Source organism: Acipenser ruthenus, chromosome 3 (genome assembly GCF_902713425.1).
Source record: "Acipenser ruthenus chromosome 3, fAciRut3.2 maternal haplotype, whole genome shotgun sequence".
NCBI lineage: Eukaryota > Metazoa > Chordata > Actinopteri > Acipenseriformes > Acipenseridae > Acipenser > Acipenser ruthenus.
Window position 1 is genome coordinate 93,679,198 of NC_081191.1, and position 23,514 is coordinate 93,702,711.

Consider the following 23,514-nt stretch of genomic DNA (forward strand, 5'->3'; position numbering starts at 1 on the left):
ATCCATTATTTAATATGTAACATTTTACACACAGAACAGGTAAAATAATAAGACCCTTTTAAATGTCCACAGACGGCACAAGACAGCTACCGTATTTCAGTTTGAAAATCGAAGCCTCTCATTGGCTGAACAGGTTAACATGTAACAAGGAGGAACACCGATATCCCTGATGTGGAAGGGGTAGGAATGGGCGGGGCGGATGGGATTGATTGACAGTTTGCAAGTGCATGCATCGAATGGATAAAAAGCACATCGAATGACAAAGTGCACTACGAATGGATAAAAGGCACATTGAATGGATAAAGCTCATATTTAATGTTTGATATAGTTTTAACATTCGATTGTTGCATTTAACATTCAATTACATAATTCTCAATTGAGAAATTCTGTCGACTCATTCTTGACAGATTGGCTAAGTTTACTTTGTCAAAAGAAAGTTTGCGCAGTTGGCCCTTGTGAGGACCCGTACACAGAGAGAAATGACAAAAACAAAAACAGATACGCTAAGCACAGACGACTGCAAAGTGAAACCTCCGCTCTCAATAGTTGTTGAAGAACGGAAATCATTTCAGGGACAGACATTTTACAAGTAAGAAAGAAAGACAATTATACAAGTGATATCAATTTTAAACTTTGTTGGTGTAGACAAGTATATTGCTGTGTTCATATTAATAAGTACAAACGATGTGTAGTAACAAAATGCCTTCGCATGTAGTATTACTGTTTAGAATGGCCTGTCATTTAAACATCGATATCGTTTTTATAAAATAATGTATTTAGAATTGTATATACGTACTGTATCATATATTTTGGTGCATGTACAGCAGTAAAAAAAAAAAAAAAAAAGCATTTGCATTAAGTTATTGTCACACAGTAATGCTAACAAACTAAGCCTTGTGTGTACTGTATATATACAATGTGTAACTAATAGTGTAAACCTATACTATATGACTTAGTGTGCCTAGATTAGGGGAAGAATCCCAGTTGAAATACATGGCCAGGCCCAGTCTGATATATAGCAAAGTACGGTTAACAGTGTCTCCATTGGATTGTAATAATAACATAAAAGATGGAATTGTACAAGTATATACAAAAATACAGTTTATTCTGACAAAAGGACCACACAAAATAGTCCTCTACACTAATAAGAACGTGTATTGCGTATTATCCATGTTAACTTTTGGAATTCCCCCTGCACAAACACATTCCGTTGTTTCGCTTTCATTTCCAGGACAGAGGTGAATTGCACAGCCCAAGCACCGGTGACTGCAGCTCACCAATTCCTGTTTAAAACCAATTCCCATTCCCTTTTAAACAATCCCAATATACCACTGACCGAAACTGCAATTAGCAGTATTCAGTTTAAATGAGTTTTTTCAGAGTCACTGGGTGCGTTCACGACGCGCAGACTTGAGTGATTCTGGGCAGAAACCGTTCAAGTTCGCCGTCTGCTTGACCTCAGCCGAATTTGATATCAGACGTCACGCAGACACTGGCTGTAGCGGCTGCACAGATTGCGCAGCTTCTAAAAGCGTCAGTGCTGACTGACATAGAAGGGCATCACTCAGCCTGCTACTGCCACCTAGTCAGGTCATGTTTTTTTGTTTTGTTTTTCTTGAATGACAATCTAGATACAGAAACCCTTTATATCCCTAATCACTGCCTATACAAATGTCATTGATATTACAATTCCTAAAAGTATCATTGCAAATGACGGAAAGGTGTCGTGTATGTACTTGTTATTATGAATTACATGTATGTTTAGATTCTTAAACAGTTTCATAATAAAATATTGTATGTGATTTTTTTCCACTACCCTTGTTTGCTCTGCCAGCATAGACTTATGCATAAGGACAATTAGTACAGCAGTTTCTTTAGGATAGATATGGCTATTGTTGAACACAATGTCACATATTATTATCTGTTTATTTAGCAGACACCTTTATCCAAGGTGACTTACAGAGACTAGGGTGTGTGAACTATGCATCAGCTGCAGAGTCACTTACAATTACGTCTCACCTGAAAGACGGAGCACAAGGAGGTTAAGTGACTTGCTCAGGGTCACACAATGAGTCAGTGGCTGAGATGGGATTTGAACCGGGCATCTCCTGGTTACAAGCCCTTTTCTTTAACCACTGGACCACACAGCCTCCACATATATATGTGTCTTTTACTAAAGATGATTCAGTGAATGAAATGAAGGCAGTTGAAAAATCGCAACAGTTAGTATGTCTCTGAAATATCAATTACAATTACTTCAAAGGAGTTGGAATTGGAATTGATTTGAAAAAGGAATTGTAATTGAAAACAGGAATTGACCCCAACCCTGCTTGTGTCCTACAAGGAAATAACTGGGTATAAACCATGAGCCCATCAAGTAAACCATCACATCAAAGTGTTTCAGTTTCCTTTTAACAGAGTGAATGTAGTGGTTTACAGCAAACTGTTGGCAGAGGTCTGAGTTAAATAGTTACAATGTGTTCTCTACATTTTGTTTAGGGTTCAGTGTTTTCTGTTACACAGCAAGGTTTTTTTTTTTTTTTAAATGTTATGCTGACAAAATACATTTAAAGTTGTTTTAAAGGACAAATGGCTCAGGAAGAGTATCTCCAATTGAAGCTGAAAACATGTCTAAGAAGTGACAATGTTCAGCTCGGGAAGGCTCCGCACACAACAGAAAACAATGAAGCTGGACAGCAAGCAATAAAGGTACAGTAATAGTGTTGAATCTTGAGTGATCCAAATTATATGCATTTGCTTTTGCATAGAGCAGGCACATCCATTAGGTCTAAATGGTGCATGTTAAGCATAGTTGAGGAGGAGACTGTGTCACTTTCCCAGTATTCCCGTTAGCTAACAGTGTTCATAATACAGCTATGGACAAATGTTTTGCATCTCTCTATAGAATTAACTCATTTAGCTTCTAAAGTTGAATGAAACCTGCTGAAGAATGTTTCGTTAACATTTTGAATTGCATACCGCTTTGTAGTTTTCTGTATACTTTAACAAAAAACTGACAAAAATTGAAAAATGTGCCATTTCTCAATTGTCATGAAATACTATACTACTAATATGGCTTCAGATAGACTTTTGCGATATCATTTTGTAGTTACAAATCTGTACATTTAAATCCAGTTCTGCTAAATATTTGGGAAAGTTGTGTTGATCTCCCGAATTAAGCACAGACTTTGGGAGATTCCCAAGGAGTCTTTTATTATACACACAATGGAAATAGCCAATTGATATTTCAGGGTAAATTGCAGAGCTTGTTGATTTTATAGGGTGTTGGTAACAGCTTCACAGTAAGCCCACGTGAAACTGGGAACTCTAAGCAAGCACCTCTGCCCACCAAAAAGCATTGCATTATTTCTGAAATGAATCGAACAGTTTAAACAGTATCATGCAACGCAATAAACAAGCCACTTAGTTGCAAGCACAGTACTAGCAGTGAATGTTATTGCACCTGGTCATTGTATTGTATCGTACTCCGCTACCTTTCAAAGAAATTGCCATTGCCTTCGCACTTGCTTTAAAATGATGCTAAACTGCTGTTGCTTAAAATGTCCATTTCAAGCCCTGCTCTGTATTATTTTTATTTTTTATTCATAGGAGCTTGCTGAGAAATATGCACCTAACCTTAATCTTAATGCCACTGAAGTAGAGAGTGCATTGGAGGCTGTGAGCTCATTGACCGTCAAGCGAGAGAAAGCAAATGAGACGTACAAGACAGAAGGTGTTGCTACACTGCAGATTGCATTGCCCAAGGAGTACAAGCAGGTAGGCAATAGTGGATATGAATGGCTTGGCATCCCCTGTATTGGTGGATGTGTTCGTATGTTTGCGAATGTCAGTTTCATAATGACTTGGTGTACGTGTTTGTATGTTTGCGAATGCCAGTTTCATGTCATTCCTTATGCCTACAGGGATCTCAAAGACACTACTTGGAAACAACGCTTGACATTACCAGCAATCAGCTGATAGCTATGTAAGTACATGACATTGCATTTTACTTATTGTTTTCAGTATTCTGCACACAAAAATAAAGTTAATTTTAATATTTTGGGTTTTAATCGATTAATCACACCTGTGGGCTTTGATCAATTAAAACATTATTCATTGATTAATCTTGTCTACACACTGTGTGAAAGTAATCTTGAAAAATGTCAGAGGGTACTTCTAAAGACCTTGGTAAAAGGGCAACTGGAAGGTATGCCTAATATTTCACAATGTCTCAGAATGAAGTAAATACTGCAGCTTGCAACATTTCCTCATCAGTTCTTTCCTTTCATGGCAGTATTACAAGTATATCTTAATCGCAAGTAACTTGATTTTTCTTTTTATTCAGTGCATTTCTTTAAAATGGTAGAAAGTGAAGTTATCATACTTTGTCTTCAGCAAACTAAAGTAAAACAGCACGCAATAAATGAAATTTCTCTTCAGCTAACCTAATAAAATAGCACTCAATAAGTTACCTGTTAGTCTGAAATTTGAAAGCTTACGGTACACCAAAAACAGATCTGTTAAATCCAGTATTCTAGGTTGTAGTTATTTACAGCTGGTCATTTACAGTAATATATACACTTGGTGTATTTTTAATCTTTTTCTTTTAGGTATGGCATTTGGCTGAAGGAAACACAAACACACTACAGCTCAAAAGAAAATGTCACTAAAAGTGATTACTTGTAATTGATTTCAATACAGTTTCATATCACTAGCGAACAGGTGTGATTAATTGATCGTAGATTGGATGATTAATCGATCAATAGAAAATAAGATTAAAATCCCTGTTTAATATACATTTTATGCATGTTAAAAAAAAAAGTGTTGGGATCAAAAGGTAAATGATCTGAAGACCTCAGCAGTTCAATCTGTGTTCATGTCTTTGTAGGATATCAGAAAAATTTGGAGTCGGAACTAACATGAAGTTATTTTTAAGCGGCAAAACAGTGGGGGCTGGTAAGTGTGTCTGAGGAGCAGGGGGACACAATTACATTACAGACAATTATCATTGTTGTAATATTTCAGAGATGAATCCTCATGAAATGTAATATAATCAGATGTGTTTTCTTGTTGTTCAGTTACAGTCCACTATTAGTTTATGTCTTTGGCTGTTTCCCATCGTCACTGTGACAGTAAGAATTACTGATATGATCAATGTTTTCGCTGGATTTTTTGGATATCCTCTTAACAAGAAGTTACTGTAATCACTTTATTACTCGTTCCCTCACTGGGGTGGTAGTTTTGTGACATGGTCAGTTGTCACTAAAAATTGTTTTGGTTAGGTAGTGTAGGTACCCTAGCGAGTTGCAAGGTGAAAACTGGTTTGTATGTGAGATTGAAATTTTCTGACCCACTTGATAAGATTTTGAACTACCCAGCCTCAATGAAACATTACTCTTATGCCATCTTAACTGTTTTTTTTTATTTCTTTGTTTTTTTTGCAGGTAAAACACTTCAAGAGCAGGGTGTAAAACACAATTCAAAGATTATGGTTCTTTCACTGAAGGAAAGTGAGGAGGACAAGCAGAAAATGGCTGTGGAAGAAAAACAACGCCAAATTATAAACGAGACCATAACAAGAACTCAAAAAGGCTTTGAAATCCTGTCTGAGAGAGGTGTGGGTTCATCCTCGACTGTAGTATAAATGGCTTTAATCACACTTTTAGTTCAACTGCATTGTTGGGGTTGTATTTACCTGGTTAGGGGCTGGATTGGTGCAGTTTCTGAGTAAAAAAGTGTCTATTTGTGCTCTGAGTGGCTGGAAAGAATCTCATAGCAATGAGTTTTGTTCATAGTAATTCTTATTGTCACAGATATATAATCTTTTTCTTCTTTTATAATAACATACAGTAGTGTGCAAATGTATGAAAACACCTCAAGGTTTGTCGTTTATATCCTTTATATACCTACCTGCATGAAAACATGGGTATAAGAATTTACATTTTTGGTCAGTAATCAGTGATATAGAAACGATAAGCACTCTTGTGTCAAAATGTTAGACCACTTTGTGCTTTAATTGGGCATCTTAAACAACTTCTAAAAAGTCTCATGCATTTTACAATGTATGGCTATCTGTTCCTTTTCTATTACCGGTACTGTTTTAAATTAATTGCATGTTTGGCCTATCAAAGTTATCAGTTCAATTAGACGATAGCTTATATGCCTATTTTGACAATTTTCCAAGATTTTCAGTTACAGTGGTTTGATTTCATACATGCAACAGAAGCAATGAGGTGTTCTGCTAAATGAGCACACTACTGTAGCGGTTGAACATCAACCCGAGGCAAATACCATTCTTAGGTATCCATGTAAAACACTGTCCTCTATCTTGCCATGAACTGGATTCGGATAATAATAATTCTTAGGATAGGGTGTCAGCCAATCCAAAAAAAACTGCAACAATGGTTCAAAAGCAAGACATGCAAGACCCAAAAATGGCAGATTAAATCAAGAACTAGTTATGCATGGCCTTGCATGTACTGATCCTAGCATGGTCATTGTGTTATATTTGAGTATGTCCAGTAACACCTAGTGTACAAATGGAAATTCATAGTATCATTTTTTTCACAGATGGAAGTATGTATCCAGATACCACTCCATTTTTGGAAATCACTGATCAGAAGGGAAACCCCATTAAAATTCCACCAGCAGAGAGGAAGGTACATCTCAAACCGCTGAAGTCAATTCATCCCTGTATTACTCAATTCATCCCTGTATTACTCAATTCTAAATGTTAGGTTGACTGGACAAAACCTTGTTCATGTACTTGAAAATGTTGCTGTTGTATTCTTCATTCATTAAAACCTGTTTTTAATGATGCTGTTTCTCAGAGCCAAGCCATATTGCAAATAACCAACAACTCCCATCATAAGAAACGTGGAAGTCTGCATGAATATCCTCCGTATACAAATCTGTAACGGTTTTGAAAATATAATGGAACTCAGTGGATGAGAGGCTGGCAGAGACGAGCAGTAGCAGGACATGCTTTAGTGGAAATCGACAGGCGCGGGTCCAAAGGGGGCTGTTCTCTCTCAAGCAAGCACATGGAAAGATGACTTCATGGGTTTCTTTAGTATGACAAGGCTTTCTGATCCTTTGCTAAAGTACTGGAAACTCTGTAACTGATCTGAGCCGACTGGCTAGTATAAAATATCTGTTTCTTTATTTTTTGTTTCTAGGCTCTTATCTTGGCCATGGGACTTCATGAGAAAGGAAGAACCCTTCTGAAGAAGAAGGATTATGAAACGTCGTTGTGTCTTTTACTGCAAGCTGATGAACAGTTTAGGTATAAACCAGTGCAGGCACATGGAGAGTGGCTTCAGCATGTCGTAGTAAGAGCGGGTTATAGTGAAATTAAATCTGAAACTTAAATAGGCTAGATGCTAGTGTAAAATATATATATATATATATATATATATATATATATATATATAATTACATGAAAAATGTGTTATCAGCCGCACTCTTACCATATCATTTAAAAGATGGACATGACCACTGTTATTTCCAAAAAGAGTCTACTCATTTTATTAGTATCAAACTTTTTAAAAGAACAAACAAACAAAACAACGACATTTCATGTCTGTGCCTTCATCAGGTTTCACCTGAATTACCTACAATTGCATATAAAAAGGCAGTTCAGGCTATCAATCAACAAGTCCTTACTTAATTAAATTCATATTACATCATCGGTTATTCATTAAATCATTCAAACAAGTAAAGGACATGATTTGATATAAATTCTTACAGATAAAGAAAAAGATTTAAAACACAAAATACACAATTATTTCATTTCTTACAAATAAGTTATTTCATTTGATATATATACAGTGCCTATAGAAAGTCTACACCCCTTTGAACTTTTTTCACATTTTGTTGTGTCAGTGCCTCAGAGTTTCATGCATTTAAATGATGATTTTTTTTTCCACTTATCTACACACCATACTCCACACTGTTAAGGGGAAAAAAGTTATATATTAAAAATACAAAACTGAAAGATCATAATTGGATAAGTCTCCACCCCCGGAGTTAATACTTGGTGGAAGCACCTTTGGCAGCAATTACAGCTGTGAGTCTGTTGGGATTGCACACCTAGATTTGGCAATATTTGACTATTCTTATTTACAAAACTGTTCAAGCTCTGTCAAGTTCCTTGGGGAGCGTTGATGGACAGCAATCTTCAAGTAATGCCACAAATTTTCGATTGGATTTAGGTCGGAGCTCTGACTGGGCCACTTAAGGACATTTACCTTTTTGTTCCTTAGCCACTCCAGTGTAGCTTTGGCTGTGTGCTTTGGGTCGTTGTCATGTTGAAAGGTGAACTTCCATCCCAGTTTCAGCTTTCTTGCAGAGGGCAGCAGGTTTTCCTCAAGGACTTCTCTGTATTTTGCTCCATTCATTTTCCCTTCTATCCTGACAAGTGCCCCAGTCCCTGCCAATGAGAAACATCCCCATAACATGATGCTGCCACCACCATGCTTCACAGTAGGGATGGTGTTCTTTGGGTGATGCGCTGTGTTGGGTTTGCGCCAAACATAACGCTTTGCATTTAGGCCAAAAAGTTCCATTTTAGTTTTGTCAGACCACAAAACTTTTTACCACATGGCTACAGTGTCTCCTGAGTGTTTTTTTGCATACTTCAAACGGGATTCAAGGTGGGCTTTCTTGAGCAATGGCTTCCTTCTTGCCACCCTACCATACAGGCCAGATTTGTGGAGTGCTTGGGATATTGTTGTCACATGCAGACTTTGACCAGTCTTGGCCATAAAAGCCTGTAGCTCTTGCAAAGTTGCCATTGACCACTTGGTAGCCTCTCTGATCAGTCTCCTTCTTGCTCGGTCATCCGGTTTGGAGGGATGGCCTGATCTAGGCAGGGTCTTGGTGGTGGCATACACCTTCCACATCTTAATAATCGTCTTGACCATGCTCCAAGGGATGTTCAAGGCCTTTTGATATTTTTTTTATACCCATCCCCTGATCTGTGCCTTTCAACAACTTTGTCCTGGAGTTCTTTTGAAAGCGCCTTGGTGCTCATGGTTGAGTCTTTGCTTTGAAATGCACTACCCAGCTGAGGGAACCTACAGGAACTGCTGAATTTATCCTGAAATCATGTGAATCACTACAATTTAACACAGGTGGAGGCCGCTTAACTTGGTCTGTGATTTTGAAGGCGACTGGTTACACCTGAGCTAATTTAGGATTGCTATTACAAGGGGGGTGGACACTTATCCAACCAAGCTATTTCAGTTTTTAATTTTAATTCATTTTCTGCAAATTTCTAGAATATTTTTTTCACTTGGAAGTTGTGGGGTAGGATGTGTAGATAAATGAAAAAAAATATTATTTTAATGCATTTTAATTCCAGGGTATAGGGCAACAAAAGGTGAAAATTTTGAAAGGGGGTGTAGACTTTCTATATGCACTTATATATAGTGTTCATTTTTGCAACGTCAATACAATTACCATGCTCACCATGCAGAGTGTGACAAACAGACATGTGGCTCAGTTAAATATAAATGAAGTATGTCATTTAAATTTGAGTAATACTTCAATCATGCTAGATACAATACTTTATAGAACACTGATTCTATCCGTGTAACATTTTAAAAGTAGATGCATTATATTCATAGGCGGGGACTACGTGGGCATTTTAATAGAAATTAATTGGAGCAACAAGTCCAGAGCCCTAACCACTACTCCACACTGCTGCCCTAGTGTTGTAGTTGTGGCAAACTATTTCCTGAGCGCCTCTGAGTTTTGCTCTTATTTCAACCTCGAGATAGCCCTTGAGATGCTTTTATGGTGCCTCAATATAAAATAAGAAACTGAAGCCTAAAAAGTATACATTTCTTGGTGTCCTCTCCACAGTGATCATAAAGTGGCTCAATTTTCATTGTGTTAAACTTCATAGCCGGTGTGAAATTTCACTGCTCTGATTACGGACATGTGTAACTTGACTGTCCTCAAAATAGGATGCAGCAGTTTGTAGCCAAAGCGAAGCATTTAAAAAAAATTAAATCTGTGAAGAAATATTGATTTATAATGTATCAAATGACATGAATACAGCTTGTGTACAGATGATTAAAAATGTGTGTGTGTGTGTATATATATATATATATATATATATATATATATATATATATATATATATATATATATATATAATATAATATATATAAATAAAAATGTATTTGGTACCCAAGTTAAAGATTCTGTGCCAAATTTAGATTTTTTTTTACATTTCTTATATTTTCTTAAATGAACATCATGATTTGTTTATTTCTTTTTTTTTTCCTCCCCTGTTATCCAGTAAATGTGGGCCTCAGTTGCTGAACACAGTGGATAACTATGCAGTCCTTCAGCTGGATATTGTGTGGTGCTACCGTGCGCTTGAGAACCTGGATTACCTTGAGAATGCAAAAGAACGATTGCAAAAAGCTGAAAGCTGTTTCCTTAAATGCTATGGCGAAGAACAAACACGACTTTTACAAATAAAGGTACGGGTGAGATTTGCTGTCATTTAAAATCAAATCAAACTTGTGATGTCTTTTTTTATTTGCTGATTCCTACGCATGCACGGTCTTGTATTTAGATAATGAGAAATGTGTAGGGATTTAGATGAACTACAGGTAGGTAATGCAATACTATTTCATGACACTGTACTAACACATGTAACGTTTTATTTATTAACCATTACAGATCTTAAGTACTGTATGTGCATGCTTATACAAGTATCGCGAGACCTGTCATCAAATACCTCTTTGTATTCGCTGAGTGAATAGTGTTTTTTTTTACTGTGACAGAATGACTGGATGAATTGCAGTGTTCCAAATCTCATTGCATGCTAAACCGAGTTCGATCAAGGAAAATAATTCTCAGAGTCCAGTTGTTTAGTTTCCTATCCATATGTTGCAGGGGTGGAAATAAGACTCTTATTGCATAGCGGTTTCACCCATTCCAGGTTTTACAAGGAGCTGGATTTAGCCGAAGTGTAGAGGTAATAAGCTCAGGTGTGTCTTGTTAGACTCATAGTAAAGGTAGTAATGGATCACACAGCTATGCAATTGGGGGAGTCTTTCCATCCCTGTGTTGTACTTGAATCCTTCATGAATGTGCATGGGGTGCTGTGGTTATTTCACTCATGAGGATGGCTGTTAACCGCCCACTTGTGGATTGTTCTACCACCCTCACTTGTTGAGTAACTACAGTTCATAGAGTAACCTGGAATAACTACAGTTCATAGAGTAACCTGGAATAACTACAGTTCATAGTCTATCCTGGAATAACTACAGTTCATAGTCTATCCTGGAATAACTACAGTTCATAGTCTATCCTGGAATAACTACAGTTCATAGAGTATCCTGGAATAACTACAGTTCATCGAGTATCCTGGAATAACTACAGTTGGAATAACGGGACACACTGAAGCGCTACACTATTGAGTATTCATATTCTCCCACAGGTTACATCTTGCTGTCATGGATGAATGCTTTACAGTCCCTTTTTTATACACAGGGAAATTCAGGGAGGGAGGAAGTGCTGTTCCTGAGACTTTACCTCCTCCAGGGGTTTTTATTCTTCTTCCAAGGTGAAGACAAACTAGCTGCTGAGAAAGTCGTGAAGGTAAGTCTTTCAAGTCCCTGTTTAGAATCGCAGCATGTCCTACGCCTGATGAAGATGCAGTGCTCTTGTTGAATTGCCTGTGTGTAATTCAGATAAATACTGTTATTTAAACGTTCATGTAAATTAATCATAATGGATACCTATACAGACAGCTCAAGTTCCAAGAGTTAAACCATTATAAAAATGAAATGCCTTTTTTATATTTTAATTGCAGCTTTAATTTCTTTAGAATGTCATGCCATTAGCACATTCTGTGAATTTCACCAGCTTTCAAATACATTTCCACAGCACTGATTGCATCTCATTGTCAGATACAGTCTAACTTCACTATCACAAACCCGTCTTACAACAAACCCCCTTTTTTAATGATCCAAGCAGCAAGAACCGTTTTTTTTTTCAATGGAAATTAGCCCTATTAGGCGATCACTTTTACAGAATCTACCCAGATCTCAGTAGTGACTGACACTGAACTTTCGCCAGTGTGAATGTGTTATTCTTTCAGTGAAATCAAAGACCTTGGTAGGCTAATTCGAAGATAAGGTTGATTCATAGATAACCTATTGAATCATGTGTGACGTATGCAACCGTTGCCATCTTCACACAAACTGCAACCATGGCAACAGGCGAGAGGAGGTAACAAGATTAAAACGGCGTGCATTGAGAAAAGCACGAAAAATATGAAGCAATCTACGCTGGATGTTTTTCAGGAGAAAGGGCACGTAATTACTGTATTCAGCATGTGAGTGTACTTTTTTTCATTTCTTTACTGTTTTCTTTTAAATATACAGTTTAAATGTGGATCAATGTGAAGTTGTCTTGAAAGAACTACTGTATAAAAAGATGTTCAATTCAATTTAGGCTATTCTTCATTATTCTGGTACAAAAAATTGCCAAACCCTATTGTAGTGAACAACCTGATATAACAAACATTTCTCCAGGTCCCGGGGGGGGGGCCGGGGGGGTTGTTATAATGAAGTTAGACTGCATATGCTTGCTATTATGAGATGGTTAAAATAATCACAGCCCACTGGCAGCCTTTTTATGTAATTCTCATGTACAGTATCTACCTAATGCACTTACTGTATGCAGGTAATTTGGAAATTTAACTATACTTTTTCAGGTGTAGCTATGGATCACTTACTGCCAACCACGTTTTGCCATTGTCTTTTTATTGTACTGTAATTTACAGAAAGGTGACAATTTCACATAAAATAGCTTTCTGTAACATAAATGTGTTTTGTTAGATAGATGATACAAAGCATTGGTCAGACTGTAAAAATGTGTTTTGCTTTTGCATCCCCTTATAGAATTTATGAATATGGCAATATCTTAGAGACTTTGAGATATCAGGGTGATGATTCATTGCACTGTTTTTACAGCAATCTTGTGGATAGTTTTTGTAATAAATTAACCCGATTCCAGCTGTTTTATTAAAAATTACCAGTCAATCTATGTAGTATTGTAATTGCTGTTTCTTCCCATTAGGTGGAAGATATGTACATGCAGCTATGTGTGGATCCTCATCAGATTACTCAACTGGTGGATCTCGGGTACACAGAGCAGGAAGCATGTCTGGGTCTGAGGGCTTGTCAAGGAAACTTCAACGAAGCTGCCAACCACATTAGCCAAAGAAGAGAGGTATGGTTTAAATATGTCGCAGCCCAGGTCTACAGCATGTGTCTCCATCGGTCTTATGAGAATAGTGATGGCAGAAGACATCTTTCTGGTCATTGTCAAAATAATTGTACAGTACAGTTATACAACGTATATGGTAAAATATTTAAAACCGATACATTGATTACATGACACCAGAAACCTCAGAACTTTCATCCACCAATCAGGAAAGTCAATTTCAGAACACACTGCAAACCGATTTTCTATAAAAGACCAATCAAGATCCTAAACAGGAATGGGAATACACCTAACAGTCTTATATTACACATTAGCTTCCGCCAACTTGGCATCTCATTCCTATGTATGCACGGTATTGTATGTAGATGATCAAAAATGTGTAGGGATTGAGATGAACTACAGGTAGGCAGTGCAATACTATTTCATGACACTGTACCTGTAACGTTTGATTTATCGAGAGACCTGTCATCAAATATCTTTCTTTGTATTCACTGAGTGAATATTTTTAATTGAATGGAAAGGCAAGGGCTGCACGTGAACCGCAGACCATATGCTTCAAAGACGAACGACTTGCCATTGAACTAAACAGCCAGCTCTGCAGGGGAGAGGCGCACACACGTCCCATGCCGACGTCCTCTTGTGTTCAATACTGCACAGGGAAGACACACTCAATCACACTCGGACTCCTGGAGTGGGGAAGCTTGCCACTGGCACTCTATCAAACTCCACTCAAGTTTAGCAAGCCTGGCAGAGGGGGTAATCAATGTTATTGATCTGAACGATTAGATGTGTTGCCCCAGCCTAAAAAACACATCAGCAGGATTCATATTGAATCTGCTTTACTTTGCATATGTTTAATCAGTGCAGCCTTGTGTATAGGAGACATGTACAGCATGTTGGGAGTCCTTAATCTGGGTAGCTTATTCACCCAACAAGGAGTCAGGACAAATGAGCATCAGTGGGGTGAACTAATGTGAGTGGTATTGTCTAGTAATATTGAATACATATTTATGTATGTATGTATGTATGTATGTATGTATGTATGTAATGTGTGTGTATATATATATATACAGACGTGCTCAAATTTGTTGGTACCCTTACAGCTCATTGAAATAATGCTTCATTCTTCCTGAAAAGTGATGAAATTAAAAGCTATTTTATCATGTATACTTGCATGCCTTTGGTATGTCATAGAATAAAGCAAAGAAGCTGTGAAAAGAGATGAATTATTGCTTATTCTACAAAGATATTCTAAAATGGCCTGGACACATTTGTTGGTACCCCTTAGAAAAGATAATAAATAATTGGATTATAGTGATATTTCAAACTAATTAGTTTCTTTAATTAGTATCACACATGTCTCCAATCTTGTAATCAGTCATTCAGCCTATTTAAATGGAGAAAAGTAGTCACTGTGCTGTTTGGTATCATTGTGTGCACTACACTGAACATGGACCAGAGAAAGCAAAGGAGAGAGTTGTCTGAGGAGATCAGAAAGAAAATAATAGACAAGCATGGTAAAGGTAAAGGCTACAAGACCATCTCCAAGCAGCTTGATGTTCCTGTGACAACAGTTGCAAATATTATTAAGAAGTTTAAGGTCCATGGAACTGTAGCCAACCTCCCTGGGCGCGACCGCAAGAGGAAAATCAACCCAAGAGTGAACAGAAGGATAGTGCGAATGGTAGAAAAATAAACAAGGATATCTGCCAAAGAGATACAAGTTGAACTCCAAGGTGAAGGTACGTCAGTTTCTGATCGCACCATCCATCGCTTTTTGAGGGAAAGTGGGCTCCATGGAAGAAGACCCAGGAGGACTCCACTTTTGAAAGAAAAACATAAAAAAGCCAGACTGGAATTTGCTAAAATGCATATTGACAAGCCACAATCCTTCTGGGAGAATGTCCTTTGGACAGATGAGTCAAAACTGGAGCTTTTTGGCAAGTCACATCAGCTCTATGTTCACAGACGAAAAAATGAAGCTTTCAAAGAAAACAACACCATACCTACAGTGAAACATGGAGGAGGCTCGGTTATGTTTTGGGGCTGCTTTGCTGCGCCTGGCACAGGGTGCCTTGAATCTGTGCAGGGCACAATGAAATCTCAAGACTATCAAGGCATTCTGGAGCGAAACGTACTGCCCGGTGTCAGAAAGCTCTGTCTCAGTCGCAGGTCATGGGTCCTCCAACAGGATAATGACCCAAAACACACAGCTAAAAGCACCCAAGAATGGATAAGAACAAAACATTGGACTATTCTGAAGTGGCCTTCTATGAGTCCTGATCTGAATCCTATCGAACATCTATGGGAAGAGCTGAAACTTGCAGTCTGGAGAAGGCTCCCATCAAACCTGAGACAGCTGGAGCAGTTTGCTCAGGAAGAGTGGGCCAAACTACCTGTTAACAGGTGCAGAAGTCTCATTGAGAGCTACAGAAAACGTTTGATTGCAGTGATTGCCTCTAAAGGTTGTGCAACAAAATATTAGGTTAGCGGTCCCATCATTTTTGTCCATGCCATTTTCATTTGTTTTATTATTTACAATATTATGTTAAATAAAAAATCAAAAGCAAAGTCTGATTTCTATTAAATATGGAATAAACAATGGTGGATGCCAATTACTTTTGTCAGTTTCAAGTTATTTCAGAGAAAATTGTGCATTCTTCGTTTTTTGTGTCTGCAGTGTTCAAAGAGTTACATCTAAATGTGTTTCGTATATGTTCTTTCAAATCGGAGTTGGAAGCCAAACCAGACTGGTTTCAAACTCATTCGTGAGCAGTCCTTATGTGTTTGTTTAATTCTGCAGTAACAATGAGGCCAAACCTAACTGTACAAATACAGAGGTTTGTTTGCACCCACCTTAACACAAGAAATCAAATGCCAAGTGCTACTGTAAACATGACCAGCAGGTGGTGCAATTGGTCCTTGACATAGAGTAGAACCTGAAAAATAATTAGAAAAAAAAGTGCTGTGTATTGCAGTTCAGACAGGTTGGGTTACATTTTCTAAACTGTATATTCCATAACCATGGAAATATCACATTGAAAATAAGTGTTCATTATTCTCATTAGTAATAACAATAATAACAATTTTATTATCATTATTATACACTCGAAGGCTTATGTTTTGGAAATTGAGATTATTTCACTGTAAGCTGTTTCTCTGTCACTTAGGAAAAGGCAGAGATGAAAAGAAAGGAACGACAGAAGAGAAGGAAACACGTGGATGACATCAACACGCTGAGAGAAATGGGTTGTTCCAAGAGAGATGCAGCCAGGGCTCTACATGACGCTGAAGGAGACCTAGACCATGCCTTTCAGGTAAATCAGTGAAGGACACTGCACTGCAACACACACATAGTCTTAGGAGTTCACAGCCACCACAATTTCTGTATGCCATTTTATGTTTTAAAAAATGCTTCTAAACTCATTAAAGACCCAGTATCGTATCTTAATTGCCGAGTATGTAGTATGCTTTGTTAATTTGACCCCCCAACCGCTTATTTCTGTGGCATTTTTAATTGCTAACGTGATGCTCAATGTATAAATGGCTTGAGACACGCTGAATAGAGTAGAATGTGCATTCTGGTAAAGGTCAGCCTATTGGCATTATTATGCAAACCATTTGATTGTACTATTGTTTGCTATTCACTTTGTTTATTGTTTGAATACACTAAATGCTTTTCTAAAGTGCAAACTATGAATTGAATTTGGCCTGAAGAATCACTAGGATGTGGGCCTCAATGTAAAATGATCTTTCCCTTCAATATGAAATGCTTCATTCCAGGGTGGAATTTGCCCCATGTTTGTGTTGAGCTCTCCTCTGAATTCCTTTCCAGATCCTTCTTGATAACAACCATCTGATAGAGACAACAAGCAATGATACAGAATCCAGTGACATGGACTCCTCCAACAGGGAAGTCCTGATTAATCAGGTTAGTAGTGTCTTCATATTTCTTCAGGAACCAAGAACACAGTAACTAGATGCATACATTCAAACTCTGTGTGTACAGAAGTGTGCACATTTATCAGAACACCTCACAATCTGTCATGTGTATCCTTTATATTCGTACTTGCATGAAAATTTCTGCATGTGAGGATTTCAATTTCCGTTCAGTAGTTGGTGATATAGAAAGAATAGCCACTCGTGTGAAAATGTTCGACTACTTTGTGCTTCAATTAGGAATCTTAAACAACTTCTTAATCTATTTAAATACAAGTTCAATGAGACTGCATTTTTATTCTTCTTGTTCTTTTATTAATAATGCAGTTGGGCTTCGATCGTGATTCTGCAGCAGCTGCCAATGTGCAGCCCTCGACCCAGCTTCTGGTGCATCATCGAGGGAATCTGCCCCCAGATGTCCTGCCCCCTCCCCTACGCTCCTCCTCCTCAGAGGAGCCCAGCACATCCTCCAACTCTGCAGGTAAACCTCACATCTGACAACGGCCTTTGTTTCTTGTGGAATTATTATCATTATTATTACTGTTATTGTTATTATTATTATGTGTTTGGTTTGTTTTATGCTGAAGGTGGAATTATATTTAAAAATGTTCAAGATAAAATAACTTTGTTTAATTTAGAGAAAGCACATTTTTAAAAAACCTGTACTCCAGCACTTTCATAACTCGTTATTTTACTGTTCTGTCTTTAACCCCATTGAGGAGAAATATATCTCTGACCGCACTTTTTCAGAAGCAGTGGTTTGTAACCTGGTTCCAGGGGGCCTAGTTTGAGGCAACTTTGCGTAAGTAAAGCTGTTGCCTCAGATTTACTCACTCACTCACTTTTTTTTAAAATTTTTTTTTTAGGTTCTCCCATAAATTCAGATGAGCAAATTGATCTGGACCTGGTGAATGAGGTGCTGAGGGATATCCCAAATCATGAGGAGGACTATCTAGATCTAAATCTGGAAGAAGAAAGCGAGGTCATTGCAAAGCTCAAATCGTACCTGGAAACAAAACACCAAGCCCCCTGCTAAATGTCTCCCCATCACAGTGCTGCAAAAGGGCTGCATAGAAATTCATGAAGCAATTAACAACAGGGCCCTTTGGTGCTGTTGCACTTTCTAGCTTAGGCAGTCAACCCATCAAGAGAGTCATTTTCTCCAGATACCTTTACCTGCATTTTATATTTAAGAGCAACTTAAATTCAATAAAACAATTCAAATAAAGTTTTTACATGTGTAATCAGCAGATTTTGGTATTTTTCATAATGTAGAATTGATTTTTAGTTTTGCAAGTTAGAATAGCAACGGTTTAAACAGTTTTCAACATTCAATATTAATAAATTTACACCAGTTTTTAAGTTGTATATATTGCAATTAATAGAACATCTATTTTGAGGTGCATTGTCAGCCTGCTGAGGTCTATACCATGTTACGGTAAAGAGAAAGGCCCCATACCACATTTTAAAATATTAACTTAAATCACTTTCAAAAGAAAAACAAGTTCTTTGCCATTGGTTGAAAAGCTGCATTATACCAATAGCACAATTCACTGAATTACTCATTTAAAAATATATTTATGTTAAATTTAGCACACAAGAACATTATTATTTATTGGTTTTCGAAAACTGTGACTCTCTCTTTGTTTGGATATTTTTCTCTACTGTGAACTGAAATAAACACACTTCTGTAAAAACGTAAGTATGTCCTGCAAATCCATTTTTCTAATGTCTACTGTTTGTTTTCTTTGTTTCATTTTTTTCAGAGGGAATGCATCATTTTTTTTTTATATATAAAAGAAATGCAAGACTTTTCATTGTCTTTTGCAAAATCTGATTGAAATGTTATCGCAGCCATGCAGCAATGTCAAGATTGAAAAATAGAGACAGAACAAAGTTGTGTATTAAAATGTGGATCTCCTGAAATGCCCTCTTACCCACTGGTATTGTTTGCCGATTGCCAGTGGAGGTTTGAGTGGAATTCCACTAATGCAGCGCCTTGACAAAGAGCCTCTTGTAATGAATGCTCCAAGTTATTTCCATTATTTCATCCCCCCAGTGAGTGGAGTTATTCATTTGTTTTCTAAAATGTAATTATGCATTCTAAAAGGGAGGGGTCGGGGCCCCAACCTGTCTGCGGGTAACCTCGCTCGGTGGAAAAGTACAGCCTGGCTTGTCCCGTTCACTCCAGTGCGCTGACCATGCCCCTGATCCGCGGGGCGCCCACTTCCTGGTTGGTGATGATCAGCCCTCCTGAGGAGCAGTCCTAAGCGCAGCATTCATGCTAACGATCGCCTCACTACAGTACTGCCCTCCTGATGAGCAGTCCTAAGCACAGCCTTCGTGTTAACAATCGCCTCGCTACAGTACTGCCCTCCTGATGAGCAGTCCTAAGCACAGTATTCGTGCTAACGATCACCTCACTACAGTACTGCCCTCCTGATGAGCAGTCCTAAGCACAGCCTTCGTGTTAACAATCGCCTCGCTACAGTACTGCCCTCCTGATGAGCAGTCCTAAGCACAGCCTTCGTGTTAACAATCGCCTCGCTACAGTACTGCCCTCCTGATGAGCAGTCCTAAGCACAGCCTTCGTGTTAACAATCGCCTCGCTACAGTACTGCCCTCCTGATGAGCAGTCCTAAGCACAGCCTTCGTGCTAACGATCGCCTAACTACAGTACTGCCCTCCTGATGAGCAGTCCTAAGCACAGCCTTTGTGTTAACGATCGCCTCGCTACAGTACTGCCCTCGTGATGAGCAGTCCTAAGCACAGCCTTTGTGATATTTCTTCAAGTGTTGTCACCAGCTGGAAGCCAAGATGTGAAAGAAAAAAAAAAAAAAAGAATACTGTAACATGTCGTGTCCAATCAAATTTATATTAAGTTATACAGACCTGGAGCAATTTAAAAACCAGCATGGCTCCTACAGCCCCTTCGGTCCCTGCTTGTAGAATTGTACCAGGTTTCCTATCTATACTATACTTTATAATGCAAAGTCTAGGCAGGGCAATTTCTCATACCCTATAGAGTTTATATAAACAGATTTAAAATTCCAATTCTAAAATAATTGTGACAGTAACAGTGAGTTGGAGTGAGAGGCTGGAAAACCAGAGGGACATTAGTAGGCCCTTGGGTTACATATTCTTCTGTATCCAAGACGCCCCTTCCACAAGTTTCCCAAAGTAAAAGCATAGCAAAGTTTAATAAAGCACAGTAAAGCATAACCAAGTGTAACAGGGTAGAGGCGTGAACCGGCGACCTCGCGCACCGCAAGCAAGCGTCTCAACCACAAAGCAAAAGAGGCTCATCTGCATTCATAGTTATAGTTTTTAATCTCATCTCATCTCATCGACAAAATCCGTAATGGCAGTGTATCACACAACAGTGCCCGTTATATAAACACACACATCAAATCTCATTTCAACGACGGGACAGGACAGAATCTGTAACGGCAGTGTATCACACAGTACTGCCCGTTACATAAACACACACACACACATCAAATCTCATCTCAACGACGGGACAGGACAGAATCCATAATGGCAGTGTATCACACAACACTGCCCGTTACATAAGCTTTGTAAAGAAAAGGTAGAGCAAAGTGTGAAACAGCAGGTCTTATCACAGTCAGTGCACACAGTATGGAAGTAGCCGTGGATCTTGAAGATTTATATTTATTAGAAGGGCGTGTCAATCTGTTTTTCACCCAATATATAATTTCTTTGGTTTCTGCAGCCTGCTTCGGATTTCTTCTTTGTTGTTTTTCACCCAGGTAATTGCTGCAGCGCACATGCTTTCAACACCAGTGAAGGCTTTCACGCAGTGACTGAGGAATGCTGTTCAAGTACATCGGTTACCGTGGGTTACCTATGGGGAGGGTGTGACTAAGAAGCATTTCAACCACGGATTCAAACAAACCAGGCGAGTCCTACTAGTAACTGCTGGCAAATCAAACCCTCTTAGCTGCGGAATGCACCAGACACTACCCCATAACTTAGCTCATGTTTGCTGACCATTTTTACTACTACTGTTTATCACTGTATAATTGTGTGGCTGATCTGGTCCTGATGTCTGTCTGCAGTGTAATGCTGGTGAGTACAGGACTGGTAGTTTTGCTTAATCAGGTTGATTTTCTACTGCTGCTGAGCTGTTGGGAGGAGTTGAGTCAAGTTGATGACTTTGAATGGTCAGCCAAAAGTGACAGTTCAGAACTAGATTCATTTAGCCTTGCTATTCACCTTTTAAGTTAGTCCCTATTGTGTTTTGATTAACACAGCCTTTTATAATGGATAACTCTAAATAAGAACATAAGAAAGTTTACAAACGAGAGGAGGCCATTCAGCCCATCTTGCTCGTTTGGTTGTTAGTAGCTTATTGATCCCAGAATCTCATCAAGCAGCTTCTTGTAGGATCCCAGGGTGTCAGCTTCAACAACATTACTGGGGAGTTGGTTCCAGACCCTCATAATTCTTTGTGTAAAAAAGTGCCTCCCTATTTTGTTCTGAATACCCCTTTATCTAATCTCCATTTTGTGACCTCTGGCCCTTGTTTCTTTTTTCAGGTCGAAAAAGTCCCCTGCTTCGACATCATCAATACCTTTTAGAATTTTGAATGCTTGAATCAGATCACAGGGTAGGCTTCTTTGTTCAAGACTGAACAGATTCAATTATTTTAGCCTATCTGCATATGACATGCATTTTACACCTGGGATAATTCTGGTCGCTCTTCTTTGCACTCTTTCTAGAGCAGCAATATCCTTTTTGTAACGAGGTGACCAGAACTGAACACAATATTCTAGCTGAGGTCTTACTAATGCATTGCACAGTTTTAACATTACTTCCCTTGATTTAAATTCTTTTCACAATATATCCGAGCATCTTGTTGGCCTTCCCCACATTGTCTAGATGAAGACATTTCTGAGTCAACATAAACTCCTAGGTCTTTTTCATAGATTCCTTCTTCAATTTCAGTATCTCCCATATGATATGTATAATGCATATTTTATTGCCTGTGTGCAGTACCTTACACTTTTCTCTATTAAATGTCATTTGCCATGTGTCTGCCCAGTTCTGAATGCTGTCTAGGTCATTTTGAATGACCTTTGCTGCTGCAACAGTGTTTGCCACTCCTCCTATTTTTGTGTCGTCTGCAAATTTAACAATTTTGCTTACTATAATAGAATCTAAATCATTAATGTAGATTAGGAATAGCAGAGGACCTAATACTGATAACTGTGGTACTCCACTGGTTACCTCGCTCCATTTTGAGGTTTCTCCTCTAATCAGTACTTTCTGTTTTCTACATGTTAACCACTCCCTAATCCATGTGCATGCATTTCCTTGAATCCCTTTAACACTTCTGCCTCTGTTGTGCTAGTTATTTAAAACTAGATAGGAACAGGTCAACATGTGGGGCATGTTGTCCGTATCCTCCTTTGTAAAAACTTGTGAAAAGTAATTATTTAATATATTTGCTATTTTTTTTTTCTTCGTCTATGATTTTGCCATTTGTATCTTGTAGACATTTAACCTCCTCTTTGTTCTTTTGCGGTTATAATATTGGAAAAAAACATTTTGGAATTGGTTTTAGCCCCCTTAGCAATGTTCGTTTCTATCTCTCTTGGCCTTTCTAACTGCGTTTTTGACTTGCGTTTGCAGTTCCAAGTACTCTTTCTGTGTACTTTGTTTTTGGTCCCTTTTAAATGCTCTGTAAAGTGCCTTTTCTTGCTGAATATTTTTTTTTTAATTGATCTATTAAACCATTTCCAATGTTTAACTTTTAAATTGCATTGGGTTATTATATATTTAGTTGCTTGAGAGTTGCTACAGCTTCGATGACTTGAAAGAAGAAAAAAAAAACACAACATCCCCAGTTTTTTCACTCATTATGGTTGGAATGCTCGTCCGCTTAAAGAATCCAGATCCGCTGACAAAACAAATGTGCTAATCAGTACTTCTCGCGGGTCACATGCTATAAACAGTATAATGGAATGGATGTCAATCGTCAATGGAATACATTGCCTTGCTAAAATGTAAGCATCTAATAATGTCTTTAATAATGTTTAATAATGTTTCTCTCAGGGATCAAATACACCCAATATAAGCATAGAACAAAGCTGTCAATATTCATAGGGGATTCCACGGGGAGCAATGCATTCATTCTGGAGCTCCTTGGGGTTCGGGAGGCACATATTGATAGGACTGATTCTACTTACCGTACTACAGAGAAGGACCCTACTGTCCAGGAGCCCAGAAGCTCAAAGCACACACCTGCATGGCTGAGCGTTAGGGGCCAGGAGCATGGCAGCATTCACCCTGGAGCTC

At 38.2% G+C, this 23,514-nt stretch overlaps 1 protein-coding gene across 2 annotated transcripts; it reads left to right on the top strand.

Moving 5' to 3' along the window:
• Window positions 1-239: 239 nt before the first annotated feature.
• Window positions 240-22,990, top strand: LOC117435314 (NEDD8 ultimate buster 1-like). 2 transcript variants are annotated; one of them, XM_034058375.3, is made up of 15 exons: window positions 240-589; window positions 2,585-2,709; window positions 3,610-3,777; window positions 3,924-3,985; window positions 4,889-4,956; window positions 5,445-5,615; window positions 6,571-6,659; window positions 7,179-7,285; window positions 10,310-10,496; window positions 11,515-11,622; window positions 13,108-13,260; window positions 16,425-16,571; window positions 17,090-17,185; window positions 17,521-17,674; window positions 18,060-22,990. In XM_034058375.3, the coding sequence occupies exons 2-15, from the start codon at window positions 2,590-2,592 to the stop codon at window positions 18,227-18,229; spliced, it is 1,800 nt and encodes a 599-aa protein (XP_033914266.3). In that variant the 5' UTR covers window positions 240-589; window positions 2,585-2,589; the 3' UTR covers window positions 18,230-22,990. The 2 variants fall into 2 exon arrangements, with proteins under 2 accessions (XP_033914266.3, XP_033914265.3); XM_034058374.3 differs by having other exon boundaries at window positions 241-589; window positions 2,574-2,709.
• The last annotated feature ends 524 nt before the right edge of the window (window positions 22,991-23,514 follow it).